Source organism: Hyperolius riggenbachi, chromosome 1 (genome assembly GCF_040937935.1).
Source record: "Hyperolius riggenbachi isolate aHypRig1 chromosome 1, aHypRig1.pri, whole genome shotgun sequence".
NCBI classification, from domain to species: domain Eukaryota; kingdom Metazoa; phylum Chordata; class Amphibia; order Anura; family Hyperoliidae; genus Hyperolius; species Hyperolius riggenbachi.
The window spans coordinates 474,969,370-474,984,149 of record NC_090646.1 but is presented as its reverse complement, the minus strand read 5'-3'; the positions used below and the strand labels follow the sequence as shown (position 1 = coordinate 474,984,149).

Sequence of the window (14,780 nt, the reverse complement as noted above, 5' to 3'; positions counted from 1 at the left end):
GGGGGGGCCTGGGGCACCTCTTAGTGTAATAGCAATCAGTGTGTGACAGCTGGGGTGGGAGGGATGGGGGGGCGCACTTTGCTGTCTCAGCCTTGGGTGCTGAAGGACCTTGTCCCACCTCTGACCACACTACATGCTAAAGCCTGGCCCTGAGTGTGGTTGATGGTCTAGAGCAGTGGTCCTCAAACTAAGGCCCGCGGGCCGAATGTGGCCCCCTAAGGCTTTCTTACCGGCCCCCCACACAGAAAATGTATTGCTTATAAATGCAGTCAGCTACATCTTTAAATATTGGTGGTCCACATATGGAATAGCAGTGCAGCACCCCCCATCCACATGGAAGCCAGAAAGCAGAAATTTTGCTGGTTTCCAATCAAATTCCACATCAGGTGACACTGCTGTCCAATTGGCTTGCAGATTGTCACCTGGGTATGCTTCACTGTCTGGTCCGCAAAGACTTCTACATCATTTTATGTTTACTCCGGCCCACCAGCGGTCTGAAGTATGTTGACCCGGCCCTCAACCCAAAATGTTTGGGGACCCCTGGTCTAGAGGGTAAGACAGATACCTACTACACACTAGGTTCTGGGTTCAAATCCCAGCTATGGTATATAAATAAGCATGCTTTTCAAAAAGTACAAATCCTTAATCATGCTACTTTTTCTATCGAATTGATCATAATGGAAGTATGGTTTATGCTACCGGCAGCTTTAGCATGTAGTGTGGGTCATGGTCTAGAGGGTAAGACAGATACCTACTACACACTAGGTTCTGGGTTCAAATCCCAGCTATGGTATATAAATAAGCATGCTTTTCAAAAAGTACAAATCCTTAATCATGCTACTTTTTCTATCGAATTGATCATAATGGAAGTATGGTTTATGCTACCGGCAGCTTTAGCATGTAGTGTGGGTCATGGTCTAGAGGGTAAGACAGATACCTACTACACACTAGGTTCTGGGTTCAAATCCCAGCTATGGTATATAAATAAGCATGCTTTTCAAAAAGTACAAATCCTTAATCATGCTACTTTTTCTATCGAATTGATCATAATGGAAGTATGGTTTATGCTACCGGCAGCTTTAGCATGTAGTGTGGGTCATGGTCTAGAGGGTAAGACAGATACCTACTACACACTAGGTTCTGGGTTCAAATCCCAGCTATGGTATATAAATAAGCATGCTTTTCAAAAAGTACAAATCCTTAATCATGCTACTTTTTCTATCGAATTGATCATAATGGAAGTATGGTTTATGCTACCGGCAGCTTTAGCATGTAGTGTGGGTCATGGTCTAGAGGGTAAGACAGATACCTACTACACACTAGGTTCTGGGTTCAAATCCCAGCTATGGTATATAAATAAGCATGCTTTTCAAAAAGTACAAATCCTTAATCATGCTACTTTTTCTATCGAATTGATCATAATGGAAGTATGGTTTATGCTACCGGCAGCTTTAGCATGTAGTGTGGGTCATGGTCTAGAGGGTAAGACAGATACCTACTACACACTAGGTTCTGGGTTCAAATCCCAGCTATGGTATATAAATAAGCATGCTTTTCAAAAAGTACAAATCCTTAATCATGCTACTTTTTCTATCGAATTGATCATAATGGAAGTATGGTTTATGCTACCGGCAGCTTTAGCATGTAGTGTGGGTCATGGTCTAGAGGGTAAGACAGATACCTACTACACACTAGGTTCTGGGTTCAAATCCCAGCTATGGTATATAAATAAGCATGCTTTTCAAAAAGTACAAATCCTTAATCATGCTACTTTTTCTATCGAATTGATCATAATGGAAGTATGGTTTATGCTACCGGCAGCTTTAGCATGTAGTGTGGGTCATGGTCTAGAGGGTAAGACAGATACCTACTACACACTAGGTTCTGGGTTCAAATCCCAGCTATGGTATATAAATAAGCATGCTTTTCAAAAAGTACAAATCCTTAATCATGCTACTTTTTCTATCGAATTGATCATAATGGAAGTATGGTTTATGCTACCGGCAGCTTTAGCATGTAGTGTGGGTCATGGTCTAGAGGGTAAGACAGATACCTACTACACACTAGGTTCTGGGTTCAAATCCCAGCTATGGTATATAAATAAGCATGCTTTTCAAAAAGTACAAATCCTTAATCATGCTACTTTTTCTATCAAATTGATCATAATGGAAGTATGGTTTATGCTACCGGCAGCTTTAGCATGTAGTGTGGGTCATGGTCTAGAGGGTAAGACAGATACCTACTACACACTAGGTTCTGGGTTCAAATCCCAGCTATGGTATATAAATAAGCATGCTTTTCAAAAAGTACAAATCCTTAATCATGCTACTTTTTCTATCGAATTGATCATAATGGAAGTATGGTTTATGCTACCGGCAGCTTTAGCATGTAGTGTGGGTCATGGTCTAGAGGGTAAGACAGATACCTACTGCACACTAGGTTCTGGGTTCAAATCCCAGCTATGGTATATAAATAAGCATGCTTTTCAAAAAGTACAAATCCTTAATCATGCTACTTTTTCTATCGAATTGATCATAATGGAAGTATGGTTTATGCTACCGGCAGCTCTAGCATGTAGTGTGGGTCATGGTCTAGAGGGTAAGACAGATACCTACTACACACTAGGTTCTGGGTTCAAATCCCAGCTATGGTATATAAATAAGCATGCTTTTCAAAAAGTACAAATCCTTAATCATGCTACTTTTTCTATCGAATTGATCATAATGGAAGTATGGTTTATGCTACCGGCAGCTTTAGCATGTAGTGTGGGTCATGGTCTAGAGGGTAAGACAGATACCTACTACACACTAGGTTCTGGGTTCAAATCCCAGCTATGGTATATAAATAAGCATGCTTTTCAAAAAGTACAAATCCTTAATCATGCTACTTTTTCTATCGAATTGATCATAATGGAAGTATGGTTTATGCTACCGGCAGCTTTAGCATGTAGTGTGGGTCATGGTCTAGAGGGTAAGACAGATACCTACTACACACTAGGTTCTGGGTTCAAATCCCAGCTATGGTATATAAATAAGCATGCTTTTCAAAAAGTACAAATCCTTAATCATGCTACTTTTTCTATCGAATTGATCATAATGGAAGTATGGTTTATGCTACCGGCAGCTTTAGCATGTAGTGTGGGTCATGGTCTAGAGGGTAAGACAGATACCTACTGCACACTAGGTTCTGGGTTCAAATCCCAGCTATGGTATACAAATAAGCATGCTTTTCAAAAAGTACAAATCCTTAATCATGCTACTTTTTCTATCGAATTGATCATAATGGAAGTATGGTTTATGCTACCGGCAGCTTTAGCATGTAGTGTGGGTCATGGTCTAGAGGGTAAGACAGATACCTACTACACACTAGGTTCTGGGTTCAAATCCCAGCTATGGTTTATAAATAAGCATGCTTTTCAAAAAGTACAAATCCTTAATCATGCTACTTTTTCTATCGAATTGATCATAATGGAAGTATGGTTTATGCTACCGGCAGCTTTAGCATGTAGTGTGGGTCATGGTCTAGAGGGTAAGACAGATACCTACTACACACTAGGTTCTGGGTTCAAATCCCAGCTATGGTATATAAATAAGCATGCTTTTCAAAAAGTACAAATCCTTAATCATGCTACTTTTTCTATCGAATTGATCATAATGGAAGTATGGTTTATGCTACCGGCAGCTTTAGCATGTAGTGTGGGTCATGGTCTAGAGGGTAAGACAGATACCTACTACACACTAGGTTCTGGGTTCAAATCCCAGCTATGGTATATAAATAAGCATGCTTTTCAAAAAGTACAAATCCTTAATCATGCTACTTTTTCTATCGAATTGATCATAATGGAAGTATGGTTTATGCTACCGGCAGCTTTAGCATGTAGTGTGGGTCATGGTCTAGAGGGTAAGACAGATACCTACTACACACTAGGTTCTGGGTTCAAATCCCAGCTATGGTATATAAATAAGCATGCTTTTCAAAAAGTACAAATCCTTAATCATGCTACTTTTTCTATCGAATTGATCATAATGGAAGTATGGTTTATGCTACCGGCAGCTTTAGCATGTAGTGTGGGTCATGGTCTAGAGGGTAAGACAGATACCTACTACACACTAGGTTCTGGGTTCAAATCCCAGCTATGGTATATAAATAAGCATGCTTTTCAAAAAGTACAAATCCTTAATCATGCTACTTTTTCTATCGAATTGATCATAATGGAAGTATGGTTTATGCTACCGGCAGCTTTAGCATGTAGTGTGGGTCATGGTCTAGAGGGTAAGACAGATACCTACTACACACTAGGTTCTGGGTTCAAATCCCAGCTATGGTATATAAATAAGCATGCTTTTCAAAAAGTACAAATCCTTAATCATGCTACTTTTTCTATCGAATTGATCATAATGGAAGTATGGTTTATGCTACCGGCAGCTTTAGCATGTAGTGTGGGTCATGGTCTAGAGGGTAAGACAGATACCTACTACACACTAGGTTGTGGGTTCAAATCCCAGCTATGGTATATAAATAAGCATGCTTTTCAAAAAGTACAAATCCTTAATCATGCTACTTTTTCTATCGAATTGATCATAATGGAAGTATGGTTTATGCTACCGGCAGCTTTAGCATGTAGTGTGGGTCATGGTCTAGAGGGTAAGACAGATACCTACTACACACTAGGTTCTGGGTTCAAATCCCAGCTATGGTATATAAATAAGCATGCTTTTCAAAAAGTACAAATCCTTAATCATGCTACTTTTTCTATCGAATTGATCATAATGGAAGTATGGTTTATGCTACCGGCAGCTTTAGCATGTAGTGTGGGTCATGGTCTAGAGGGTAAGACAGATACCTACTACACACTAGGTTCTGGGTTCAAATCCCAGCTATGGTATATAAATAAGCATGCTTTTCAAAAAGTACAAATCCTTAGTCATGCTACTTTTTCTATCGAATTGATCATAATGGAAGTATGGTTTATGCTACCGGCAGCTTTAGCATGTAGTGTGGGTCATGGTCTAGAGGGTAAGACAGATACCTACTGCACACTAGGTTCTGGGTTCAAATCCCAGCTATGGTATATAAATAAGCATGCTTTTCAAAAAGTACAAATCCTTAATCATGCTACTTTTTCTATCGAATTGATCATAATGGAAGTATGGTTTATGCTACCGGCAGCTTTAGCATGTAGTGTGGGTCATGGTCTAGAGGGTAAGACAGATACCTACTACACACTAGGTTCTGGGTTCAAATCCCAGCTATGGTATATAAATAAGCATGCTTTTCAAAAAGTACAAATCCTTAATCATGCTACTTTTTCTATCGAATTGATCATAATGGAAGTATGGTTTATGCTACCGGCAGCTTTAGCATGTAGTGTGGGTCATGGTCTAGAGGGTAAGACAGATACCTACTGCACACTAGGTTCTGGGTTCAAATCCCAGCTATGGTATATAAATAAGCATGCTTTTCAAAAAGTACAAATCCTTAATCATGCTACTTTTTCTATCGAATTGATCATAATGGAAGTATGGTTTATGCTACCGGCAGCTTTAGCATGTAGTGTGGGTCATGGTCTAGAGGGTAAGACAGATACCTACTACACACTAGGTTCTGGGTTCAAATCCCAGCTATGGTATATAAATAAGCATGCTTTTCAAAAAGTACAAATCCTTAATCATGCTACTTTTTCTATCGAATTGATCATAATGGAAGTATGGTTTATGCTACCGGCAGCTTTAGCATGTAGTGTGGGTCATGGTCTAGAGGGTAAGACAGATACCTACTACACACTAGGTTCTGGGTTCAAATCCCAGCTATGGTATATAAATAAGCATGCTTTTCAAAAAGTACAAATCCTTAATCATGCTACTTTTTCTATCGAATTGATCATAATGGAAGTATGGTTTATGCTACCGGCAGCTTTAGCATGTAGTGTGGGTCATGGTCTAGAGGGTAAGACAGATACCTACTACACACTAGGTTCTGGGTTCAAATCCCAGCTATGGTATATAAATAAGCATGCTTTTCAAAAAGTACAAATCCTTAATCATGCTACTTTTTCTATCGAATTGATCATAATGGAAGTATGGTTTATGCTACCGGCAGCGTTAGCATGTAGTGTGGGTCATGGTCTAGAGGGTAAGACAGATACCTACTACACACTAGGTTCTGGGTTCAAATCCCAGCTATGGTATATAAATAAGCATGCTTTTCAAAAAGTACAAATCCTTAATCATGCTACTTTTTCTACCGAATTGATCATAATGGAAGTATGGTTTATGCTACCGGCAGCTTTAGCATGTAGTGTGGGTCATGGTCTAGAGGGTAAGACAGATACCTACTACACACTAGGTTCTGGGTTCAAATCCCAGCTATGGTATATAAATAAGCATGCTTTTCAAAAAGTACAAATCCTTAATCATGCTACTTTTTCTATCGAATTGATCATAATGGAAGTATGGTTTATGCTACCGGCAGCTTTAGCATGTAGTGTGGGTCATGGTCTAGAGGGTAAGACAGATACCTACTACACACTAGGTTCTGGGTTCAAATCCCAGCTATGGTATATAAATAAGCATGCTTTTCAAAAAGTACAAATCCTTAATCATGCTACTTTTTCTATCGAATTGATCATAATGGAAGTATGGTTTATGCTACCGGCAGCTTTAGCATGTAGTGTGGGTCATGGTCTAGAGGGTAAGACAGATACCTACTACACACTAGGTTCTGGGTTCAAATCCCAGCTATGGTATATAAATAAGCATGCTTTTCAAAAAGTACAAATCCTTAATCATGCTACTTTTTCTATCGAATTGATCATAATGGAAGTATGGTTTATGCTACCGGCAGCTTTAGCATGTAGTGTGGGTCATGGTCTAGAGGGTAAGACAGATACCTACTACACACTAGGTTCTGGGTTCAAATCCCAGCTATGGTATATAAATAAGCATGCTTTTCAAAAAGTACAAATCCTTAATCATGCTACTTTTTCTATCGAATTGATCATAATGGAAGTATGGTTTATGCTACCGGCAGCTTTAGCATGTAGTGTGGGTCATGGTCTAGAGGGTAAGACAGATACCTACTACACACTAGGTTCTGGGTTCAAATCCCAGCTATGGTATATAAATAAGCATGCTTTTCAAAAAGTACAAATCCTTAATCATGCTACTTTTTCTATCGAATTGATCATAATGGAAGTATGGTTTATGCTACCGGCAGCTTTAGCATGTAGTGTGGGTCATGGTCTAGAGGGTAAGACAGATACCTACTACACACTAGGTTCTGGGTTCAAATCCCAGCTATGGTATATAAATAAGCATGCTTTTCAAAAAGTACAAATCCTTAATCATGCTACTTTTTCTATCGAATTGATCATAATGGAAGTATGGTTTATGCTACCGGCAGCTTTAGCATGTAGTGTGGGTCATGGTCTTGAGGGTAAGACAGATACCTACTACACACTAGGTTCTGGGTTCAAATCCCAGCTATGGTATATAAATAAGCATGCTTTTCAAAAAGTACAAATCCTTAATCATGCTACTTTTTCTATCGAATTGATCATAATGGAAGTATGGTTTATGCTACCGGCAGCTTTAGCATGTAGTGTGGGTCATGGTCTAGAGGGTAAGACAGATACCTACTACACACTAGGTTCTGGGTTCAAATCCCAGCTATGGTATATAAATAAGCATGCTTTTCAAAAAGTACAAATCCTTAATCATGCTACTTTTTCTACCGAATTGATCATAATGGAAGTATGGTTTATGCTACCGGCAGCTTTAGCATGTAGTGTGGGTCATGGTCTAGAGGGTAAGACAGATACCTACTACACACTAGGTTCTGGGTTCAAATCCCAGCTATGGTATATAAATAAGCATGCTTTTCAAAAAGTACAAATCCTTAATCATGCTACTTTTTCTATCGAATTGATCATAATGGAAGTATGGTTTATGCTACCGGCAGCTTTAGCATGTAGTGTGGGTCATGGTCTAGAGGGTAAGACAGATACCTACTACACACTAGGTTCTGGGTTCAAATCCCAGCTATGGTATATAAATAAGCATGCTTTTCAAAAAGTACAAATCCTTAATCATGCTACTTTTTCTATCGAATTGATCATAATGGAAGTATGGTTTATGCTACCGGCAGCTTTAGCATGTAGTGTGGGTCATGGTCTAGAGGGTAAGACAGATACCTACTACACACTAGGTTCTGGGTTCAAATCCCAGCTATGGTATATAAATAAGCATGCTTTTCAAAAAGTACAAATCCTTAATCATGCTACTTTTTCTATCGAATTGATCATAATGGAAGTATGGTTTATGCTACCGGCAGCTTTCGCATGTAGTGTGGGTCATGGTCTAGAGGGTAAGACAGATACCTACTACACACTAGGTTCTGGGTTCAAATCCCAGCTATGGTATATAAATAAGCATGCTTTTCAAAAAGTACAAATCCTTAATCATGCTACTTTTTCTATCGAATTGATCATAATGGAAGTATGGTTTATGCTACCGGCAGCTTTAGCATGTAGTGTGGGTCATGGTCTAGAGGGTAAGACAGATACCTACTACACACTAGGTTCTGGGTTCAAATCCCAGCTATGGTATATAAGCTGTTTTGAAAATCTGCAATTCCCGGATGGAGAGAGAGAGAGAGAGAGAGAGAGAGAGAGAGAGAGAGAGAGAGAGAGAGAGAGAGAGAGAGAGAGAGAGAGAGAGAGAGAGAGAGAGAGAGTTAATTAAAAAATTAAATTAATTAAAAAATTTCCGCGGAATTCCGTTTGAGAGGGATAGGAATTCCGATTTGACTACCGGAATCGGAATTGACCTAATTCCGGCCGGAATCACGGAATTTATAATTCCGCGGAATTTTCCGAGCATCCCAACCTCCAAGCGTCCTTCCGGACGCTTGGAGGAAGTACTAGGAGGCTGGGAACGTTTTTTTCACAATGATCGCGCTGCTTAGCGGAGAAGCAGCGGCTCTTTGCGTGGCTTAGATCAATGAACAGGAATGGATTTTCCCGTTCATTGATCTCCGGGCGAGTGGCCGGCGGCGTGTTTACGAGCGGGAGTGCGCGCTAGAGCGAGCAGGAGTGCGGGCAGCGGCGGGAGCGCGGAAAGTACAGATTTCTCCGTCCCTGGAGGTGAAAGGATGGAAAAAGGGACGGAGAAATTCGTACGGGCGGGGGTAAAGTGGTTAAATAAACCAGACATCCATGACTACCAAAATTCATAAAGAAAAGCACTATTAGGCAAGGATAATCAGTTATCATGTACAAAATGCTTTATTTAGGGACATATCCCATCTAAAACATTTAAAACATTAGGAGCGACAGTAGGCTTGCAAATGCGACAAATCACAATCACATTCTGCCATCACGCACGGCTGCTCAGTGGGATACTTATAGGAACCCCCAATACTCTGAAGAGGCACAGTGCGATATGCAAGAGCAGGCGCAATGGTGGGTGCGTGGAGTGTGTCTTGGCTGACCCCTGGGTAAGTGACTCTGAGATCCGCTGTATACTTTATCCCCATGGTACAGTCTTGCTGCAGCGCTTTGTGGGCTGTCTAACTGGGACCATCACTTATATTTAGATTGCCAAAATATTCAATAGCGCTGGACATTAGTTAGGGTTGCAAACAACATTTAGGGGTGACATACAGCAATACGACAGTACAGGAATACATGCAAACCAGATCACGCAGCACAGTAGGAGTACAAGGTAATGCTTAGTCAGTCACTGGATGGGAGCATGGAGATTAGGCCAATCGAGTTCATTCAAGAGTTCACTCAGATCCATAGGATGGATCTACGGTAATGGAGGTGCGTGAAAATGTAGGAGACACAAGGAGAAGGACCCTGCCGAAGGCGTAAAATCTAGAAGGAGGTAGGGACACGAAAGGTAAGGGACCAGAGTTCAGCCACGGGTTTAGTGCACCAGTGAGGGGGGGGGATGTAGGCCAGAGTGAAAAGGTGCGTTTTGAGGGCCTTCTTGAAGATGTTAAAGGAGGGGGGAAACCTTATGGGGGAGGTAGGGAGTTCCATAGTGTTGGAGCATCTCTTCAGAAGTCCTGGAGGTGTGCATGGGATTGGGTGATGCAGGGGCAGTCAGGCGAAGTTCATTGGAGGAGTTTAGTGAGTGGCTAGGTGTGTACCTCTGAGTAAGATCATAAATGTAGGTTGAGCAGGTTTTGTGGACAGATTTGTAGGCCAGACACAGTATAATGAATCTGATTCTGGACTGGATAGGAAGCCAATGTAGGGATCCACAGAGGGGAGCCGCAGTGGTGGAGCGATGGGAGCAGTGGATAATTCTGGCTGACGCATTCATGACGGACTGCAGCGGGTCAATTCAGCTCATAGGGACACCAGACAGAAGGGCATTGCAGTAGTAAAGGCGGGAAATAATGAAGGAATGGATAAGAAGTTTAGAGGTGACAGAGGTCAGGAAGGGCAGATCTTGCAGATAATTGCGGAGGTGGAAGTTGCAGGTCTTTGCAAGGTTTTGGATGTGGGATCACATTTGTTATGTTTACAAGTTAGATGTAATTAAATGTAAACTACCAAAAACATACAAGCTCACAGTTTGTGCTTTTTACTTATTTTGAGAATAAACATGCATGCAAATGTTGATTTCTAAGGATAAGCATCATGGTTTTTGCAATTGTAGTTAAAGCCCCGTAAATTGTTCGAATATATTTTATTAATCAATTTCAATAACTTGTGTTGGTTTTGTGTATTGTTATAGGTGTATTTTTGCAATATTCTATGTTTTATGGTAATTTATTTTTCTTCCAAAATGAGCAGAGGAAGAAAACTGCATAGTGACAAGGCATTGTTTACAATCACTGCATTGTGCAATATGCAGCTAATCAGAAAACTAGGTTCCTGGCAACGACTTTGGTTCCTGGCAGCAGCTTTGGGTCCTGAGATACCAGTAGTGGCATCCTGGTCTTGGTGCACTCAACATGCATGTTGTTAAACTTAAAGAGACTCTGTAATAAAATTTTGAGCCTTATTTCTTCTATCCTATAAGTTCCTATACCTGGTCTTATGTTCTCTAACTGCAGCCTTTTCTAGTTGCACAGTGGCTGTGTTATCTTTGTTATATGATCTAATCTTCTTTCCTCTGTCGGCTCTGTCAGTTTCAGGCAGTCAGGCTGGAATGTGCTGTGCTGCTTGTGATTGGATATAAGCTATACACACCCTCTCCAGGCCCCCTGCAGTCTCTGTATGACTCACACACTGAACATGCTGTTAACAGCTATGTCTTTTGTTTGTAAACATTGCATAAAATGGCACTTACAAGCCAGGATTGCAACAGGGAGTGGCAGAAACAGCACAGAGGGGCCCAGGAGAACATAATGAATAGAATGGTATGCTTTGTATTGTAAGAATTTTAGAGTACAGATTCTCTTTAAAGATATATTGTAGCATTCTCCTGGTACAATGACCTTGGCAAATCATATTTATTTAATCTGTTGTTACAGGAAGGAACTAACAGCATTAAAATCAAGATTCTACTTTTGATACAAGTTGACTATATTTATAGATAACTATGAAGATATTAAAAAAAACTTTTCATATTTTTTTTATTAAATCTTACTTAGAGTGCACAATGGCCACTAATGACAGCATCCCCACAACAGACTTAACACATTTCATCTTAGTCGGCTTCCAGACCTCTCCTAACGTCAAGGCTATTCTTGCAGCAGTCTTTTCTGCAGGCTATGTACTAATAATACTGGAAAATGCTGCTATCATTGTCATAGTGGAATGGGATACAAAACTTCACACACCCATGTATTTCTTCCTTAGCAAGTTATCATGCTTGGAAATCCTATTTGTCTCTGTTACTGTCCCCAAAATGTTGAATGATCTTGCCACTGGAAACAATGTAATATCTTTGTGGGGTTGTCTGTTGCAGTTGTACTTTTTTATGTCTTTAGGATGTTCAGAATGCTTCTTTTTGGCAGCAATGGCCTATGACCGATATGTTGCAATATGTAATCCATTACACTACCACGTTGTTATGACTCCTGGCATATGCTGGAGCCTAACTGGAGGCAGCCTTTTTTTAGGATTCCTTGCTTCCTCGGTTGCCATTGGTTTTATAGCTCAACTGAAATTTTGTCACTTCAATCTTATTAACCATTACTTTTGTGATGTTTCACCAGTCATTCAGATTTCATGTGGAGATATTTTGACTGCAGAATTTGTAGATTTCATTTCTGCTTTGTTTGTATTGGTTGTTTCTCTAGTGCTTATCATATTATCCTATATCTACATAATGATTTCAATAACAAAAATCGCCTCTGGCCAAGGTTGGAAGAAATCCTTTTCCACTTGTTCCTCTCATTTAATGGTGGTCATTTTATTTTTTGGGACGACCATATTTATGTATGCCCGACCTCAGGCCATTGACTCCTACGACTCCAACAAACTCCTGTCCTTATTGTACTCTTTTATCATCCCCATGCTCAATCCTGTGATATATACCTTCCGAAACAATGACATCAAGAAAAGTTTAAAACGCATATTTAAGATCTAAATTTTATTAAGAAACACAATAAACACTTAATTTTACTAAAAAGAAAATCTTCAGCTATATAAAGAGGTCAAGGCATCTTCCTTTTCCTCAAAAGTCTAAACTGCAAAGAGATTCAGCAAAATATAATTTGTTATGTAACTTGATAAATCATATTTCAGGTACATGCATATTATTGTGAAAGGTACCATGTAGATGGAAGTTCCCTTGATAGGGATGGTCGAAAATCAAGATTTTTGTGTTTGGGAATGCGTTCGCAAATTTTACCATGGTAATTTGCAAAATGATCATTTGTGGCGAGTGCCATTGACTTCAATGGCAGGCAAATGTCTAATGGCCCATACTCACGGCCAACATTTGTGGCCTGTCGCCAGCACACGTGAGCGTGTGCGCGACAGGCCGGCGACAGCTCGTCATCAGGTCCCTCCGCGTACACACGCGGAAGAGGGATCAGCTGTGCGACGGAAGCTGTCGCCGACGTTCCTCCCCCTCGCTGTAAGCACCGTGCATTTTCTATTATGTTGCTGTCGCTAGTCCGCATACTCACGCGGACTAGCGACAGTTGCGGCGAGTTGCGGCGGCAACTGTCGCCGGGCGATTGACCGCGCCAATCGCCTGGCGACAGCAGCGACGAGCGACGGTTCGGAGTGCGCGCCCGTGTTGCGCCTCATACTCATGGGTGACCTGTCGCCGAGCGACCTGTCGCCGTGTGTTGCGGCGACAATTGTAGCCTGTGAGTATGGGCCATAAAACCTTCAAGGCATCTCTGCAGCTGCAATTTGTTTGAAAAAAGTGTCCAAAAACCCATGGTGGAGGGGAATCAATGTCAAAATAGTCACCAAAAAATTTGTATTTTACATAAAAACTTTTTTAATGCTTCAGTGACTGCCAACTTTAGTTGTTAATGGCTAAACTCCCATACATGCTAGAATAACCAATGTACAGGGTATGTGGGGAGAACAATGACCTAGAAGTTTTTGAGAAAATTGATTTTAAAAAAAGCTTTTTTTATTCTGATCACCATGAAATGTGGTCAACCCGCTCCGTGTACTGACAAATTGAAAACCCCGGAAAGAAATTCACTGCTCTTTCTGTTGATATATGTAAATGTGCACTATTGATAGGTTAATACATTATCAGTCATTTAACTGCATTTAAAACTGTCACAAACCTGAATGGAGGAACAGGGTTTTACCACAGTTTGCAGTAATACAGACACTGGGACCAGCGAATAAGGTGCAAAAATAAAGTTTTATTGTAAAGCAATAATAAAGGCATACATACAACCATGAATGCAAATATGATGCAAACCCATGCACAGCACACAATAAATACAAACAACCCGAGAAAGTGGTGAAAAATATATACAATGAAAATATGATGCAACCATCAGGCATACACACCACAAGAGCAATCACCATACAGAGATATTCAATGTGCAAAACACCAAGGACCCTATCTATCTAACTATATACTGTATATATATATATATATATATATATATATATATATATATATATATATATATATATATATATATATATATATATATATATATATATATATGTATATATATATATGTATATATACAGTATATGAAATATACACAGGATCAATATTTATACAACCAATTGCAGTACAAAAGGGAGCAGGCATAAATCACGGTCAGAACATAATACAGATTCAGGCAAAAAACCAATCGCGGCACAAAGGAGCCGGCAGGATCAGGGTCAGACAGAGTAAACAGAGTTCGGCAACAGAAAGGCAAATACAGATTTCAGGGCAAGGAACAGGAATCAGGAACAGGAACCAGGGTGTCCAGAAGCTCAGGCCTAGAAGCACAAAGTTCTGGACATTAGCAGGAGGAAGAGGCAGTCCTTGAAGAGAAACTGTTTGGCATTAAATACAAAATTAATTTTCTAGTGCAGGCTGTTACAATAGTCAAGAGGATGCTAACCAGGCAAATACATACTTTAAAATCAATCTTACTGGCAGAGGCGGCCTTAGAGTATGCTGGGCCTGGGGCGAGTGTCACATGCGGGGCCTAGAGCCATATGTGTAGGCCATATACCGTATCGCCATGTTCATGGGCTTGTCCGCCTTTAATGCAGTACGCCTTACTATTATTGTTTGAAAACAATTACGTTCAGTAAAGGCCACTAAGCCAACCGATATAAAAACAATTAAAATATGTAATGTAGTCAAACAGCCAATAGTACTACCATTCGCTAT

At 40.3% G+C, this 14,780-nt stretch overlaps 1 protein-coding gene across 1 annotated transcript; it reads left to right on the top strand.

The window, feature by feature from the left end:
• The first annotated feature begins 11,618 nt into the window (after window positions 1-11,618).
• Window positions 11,619-12,551, top strand: LOC137527791 (olfactory receptor 6B3-like). Its single transcript, XM_068248741.1, has one exon. It carries the CDS (start codon window positions 11,619-11,621, stop codon window positions 12,549-12,551), a length of 933 nt encoding a protein of 310 aa, XP_068104842.1.
• Window positions 12,552-14,780: the final 2,229 nt, after the last annotated feature.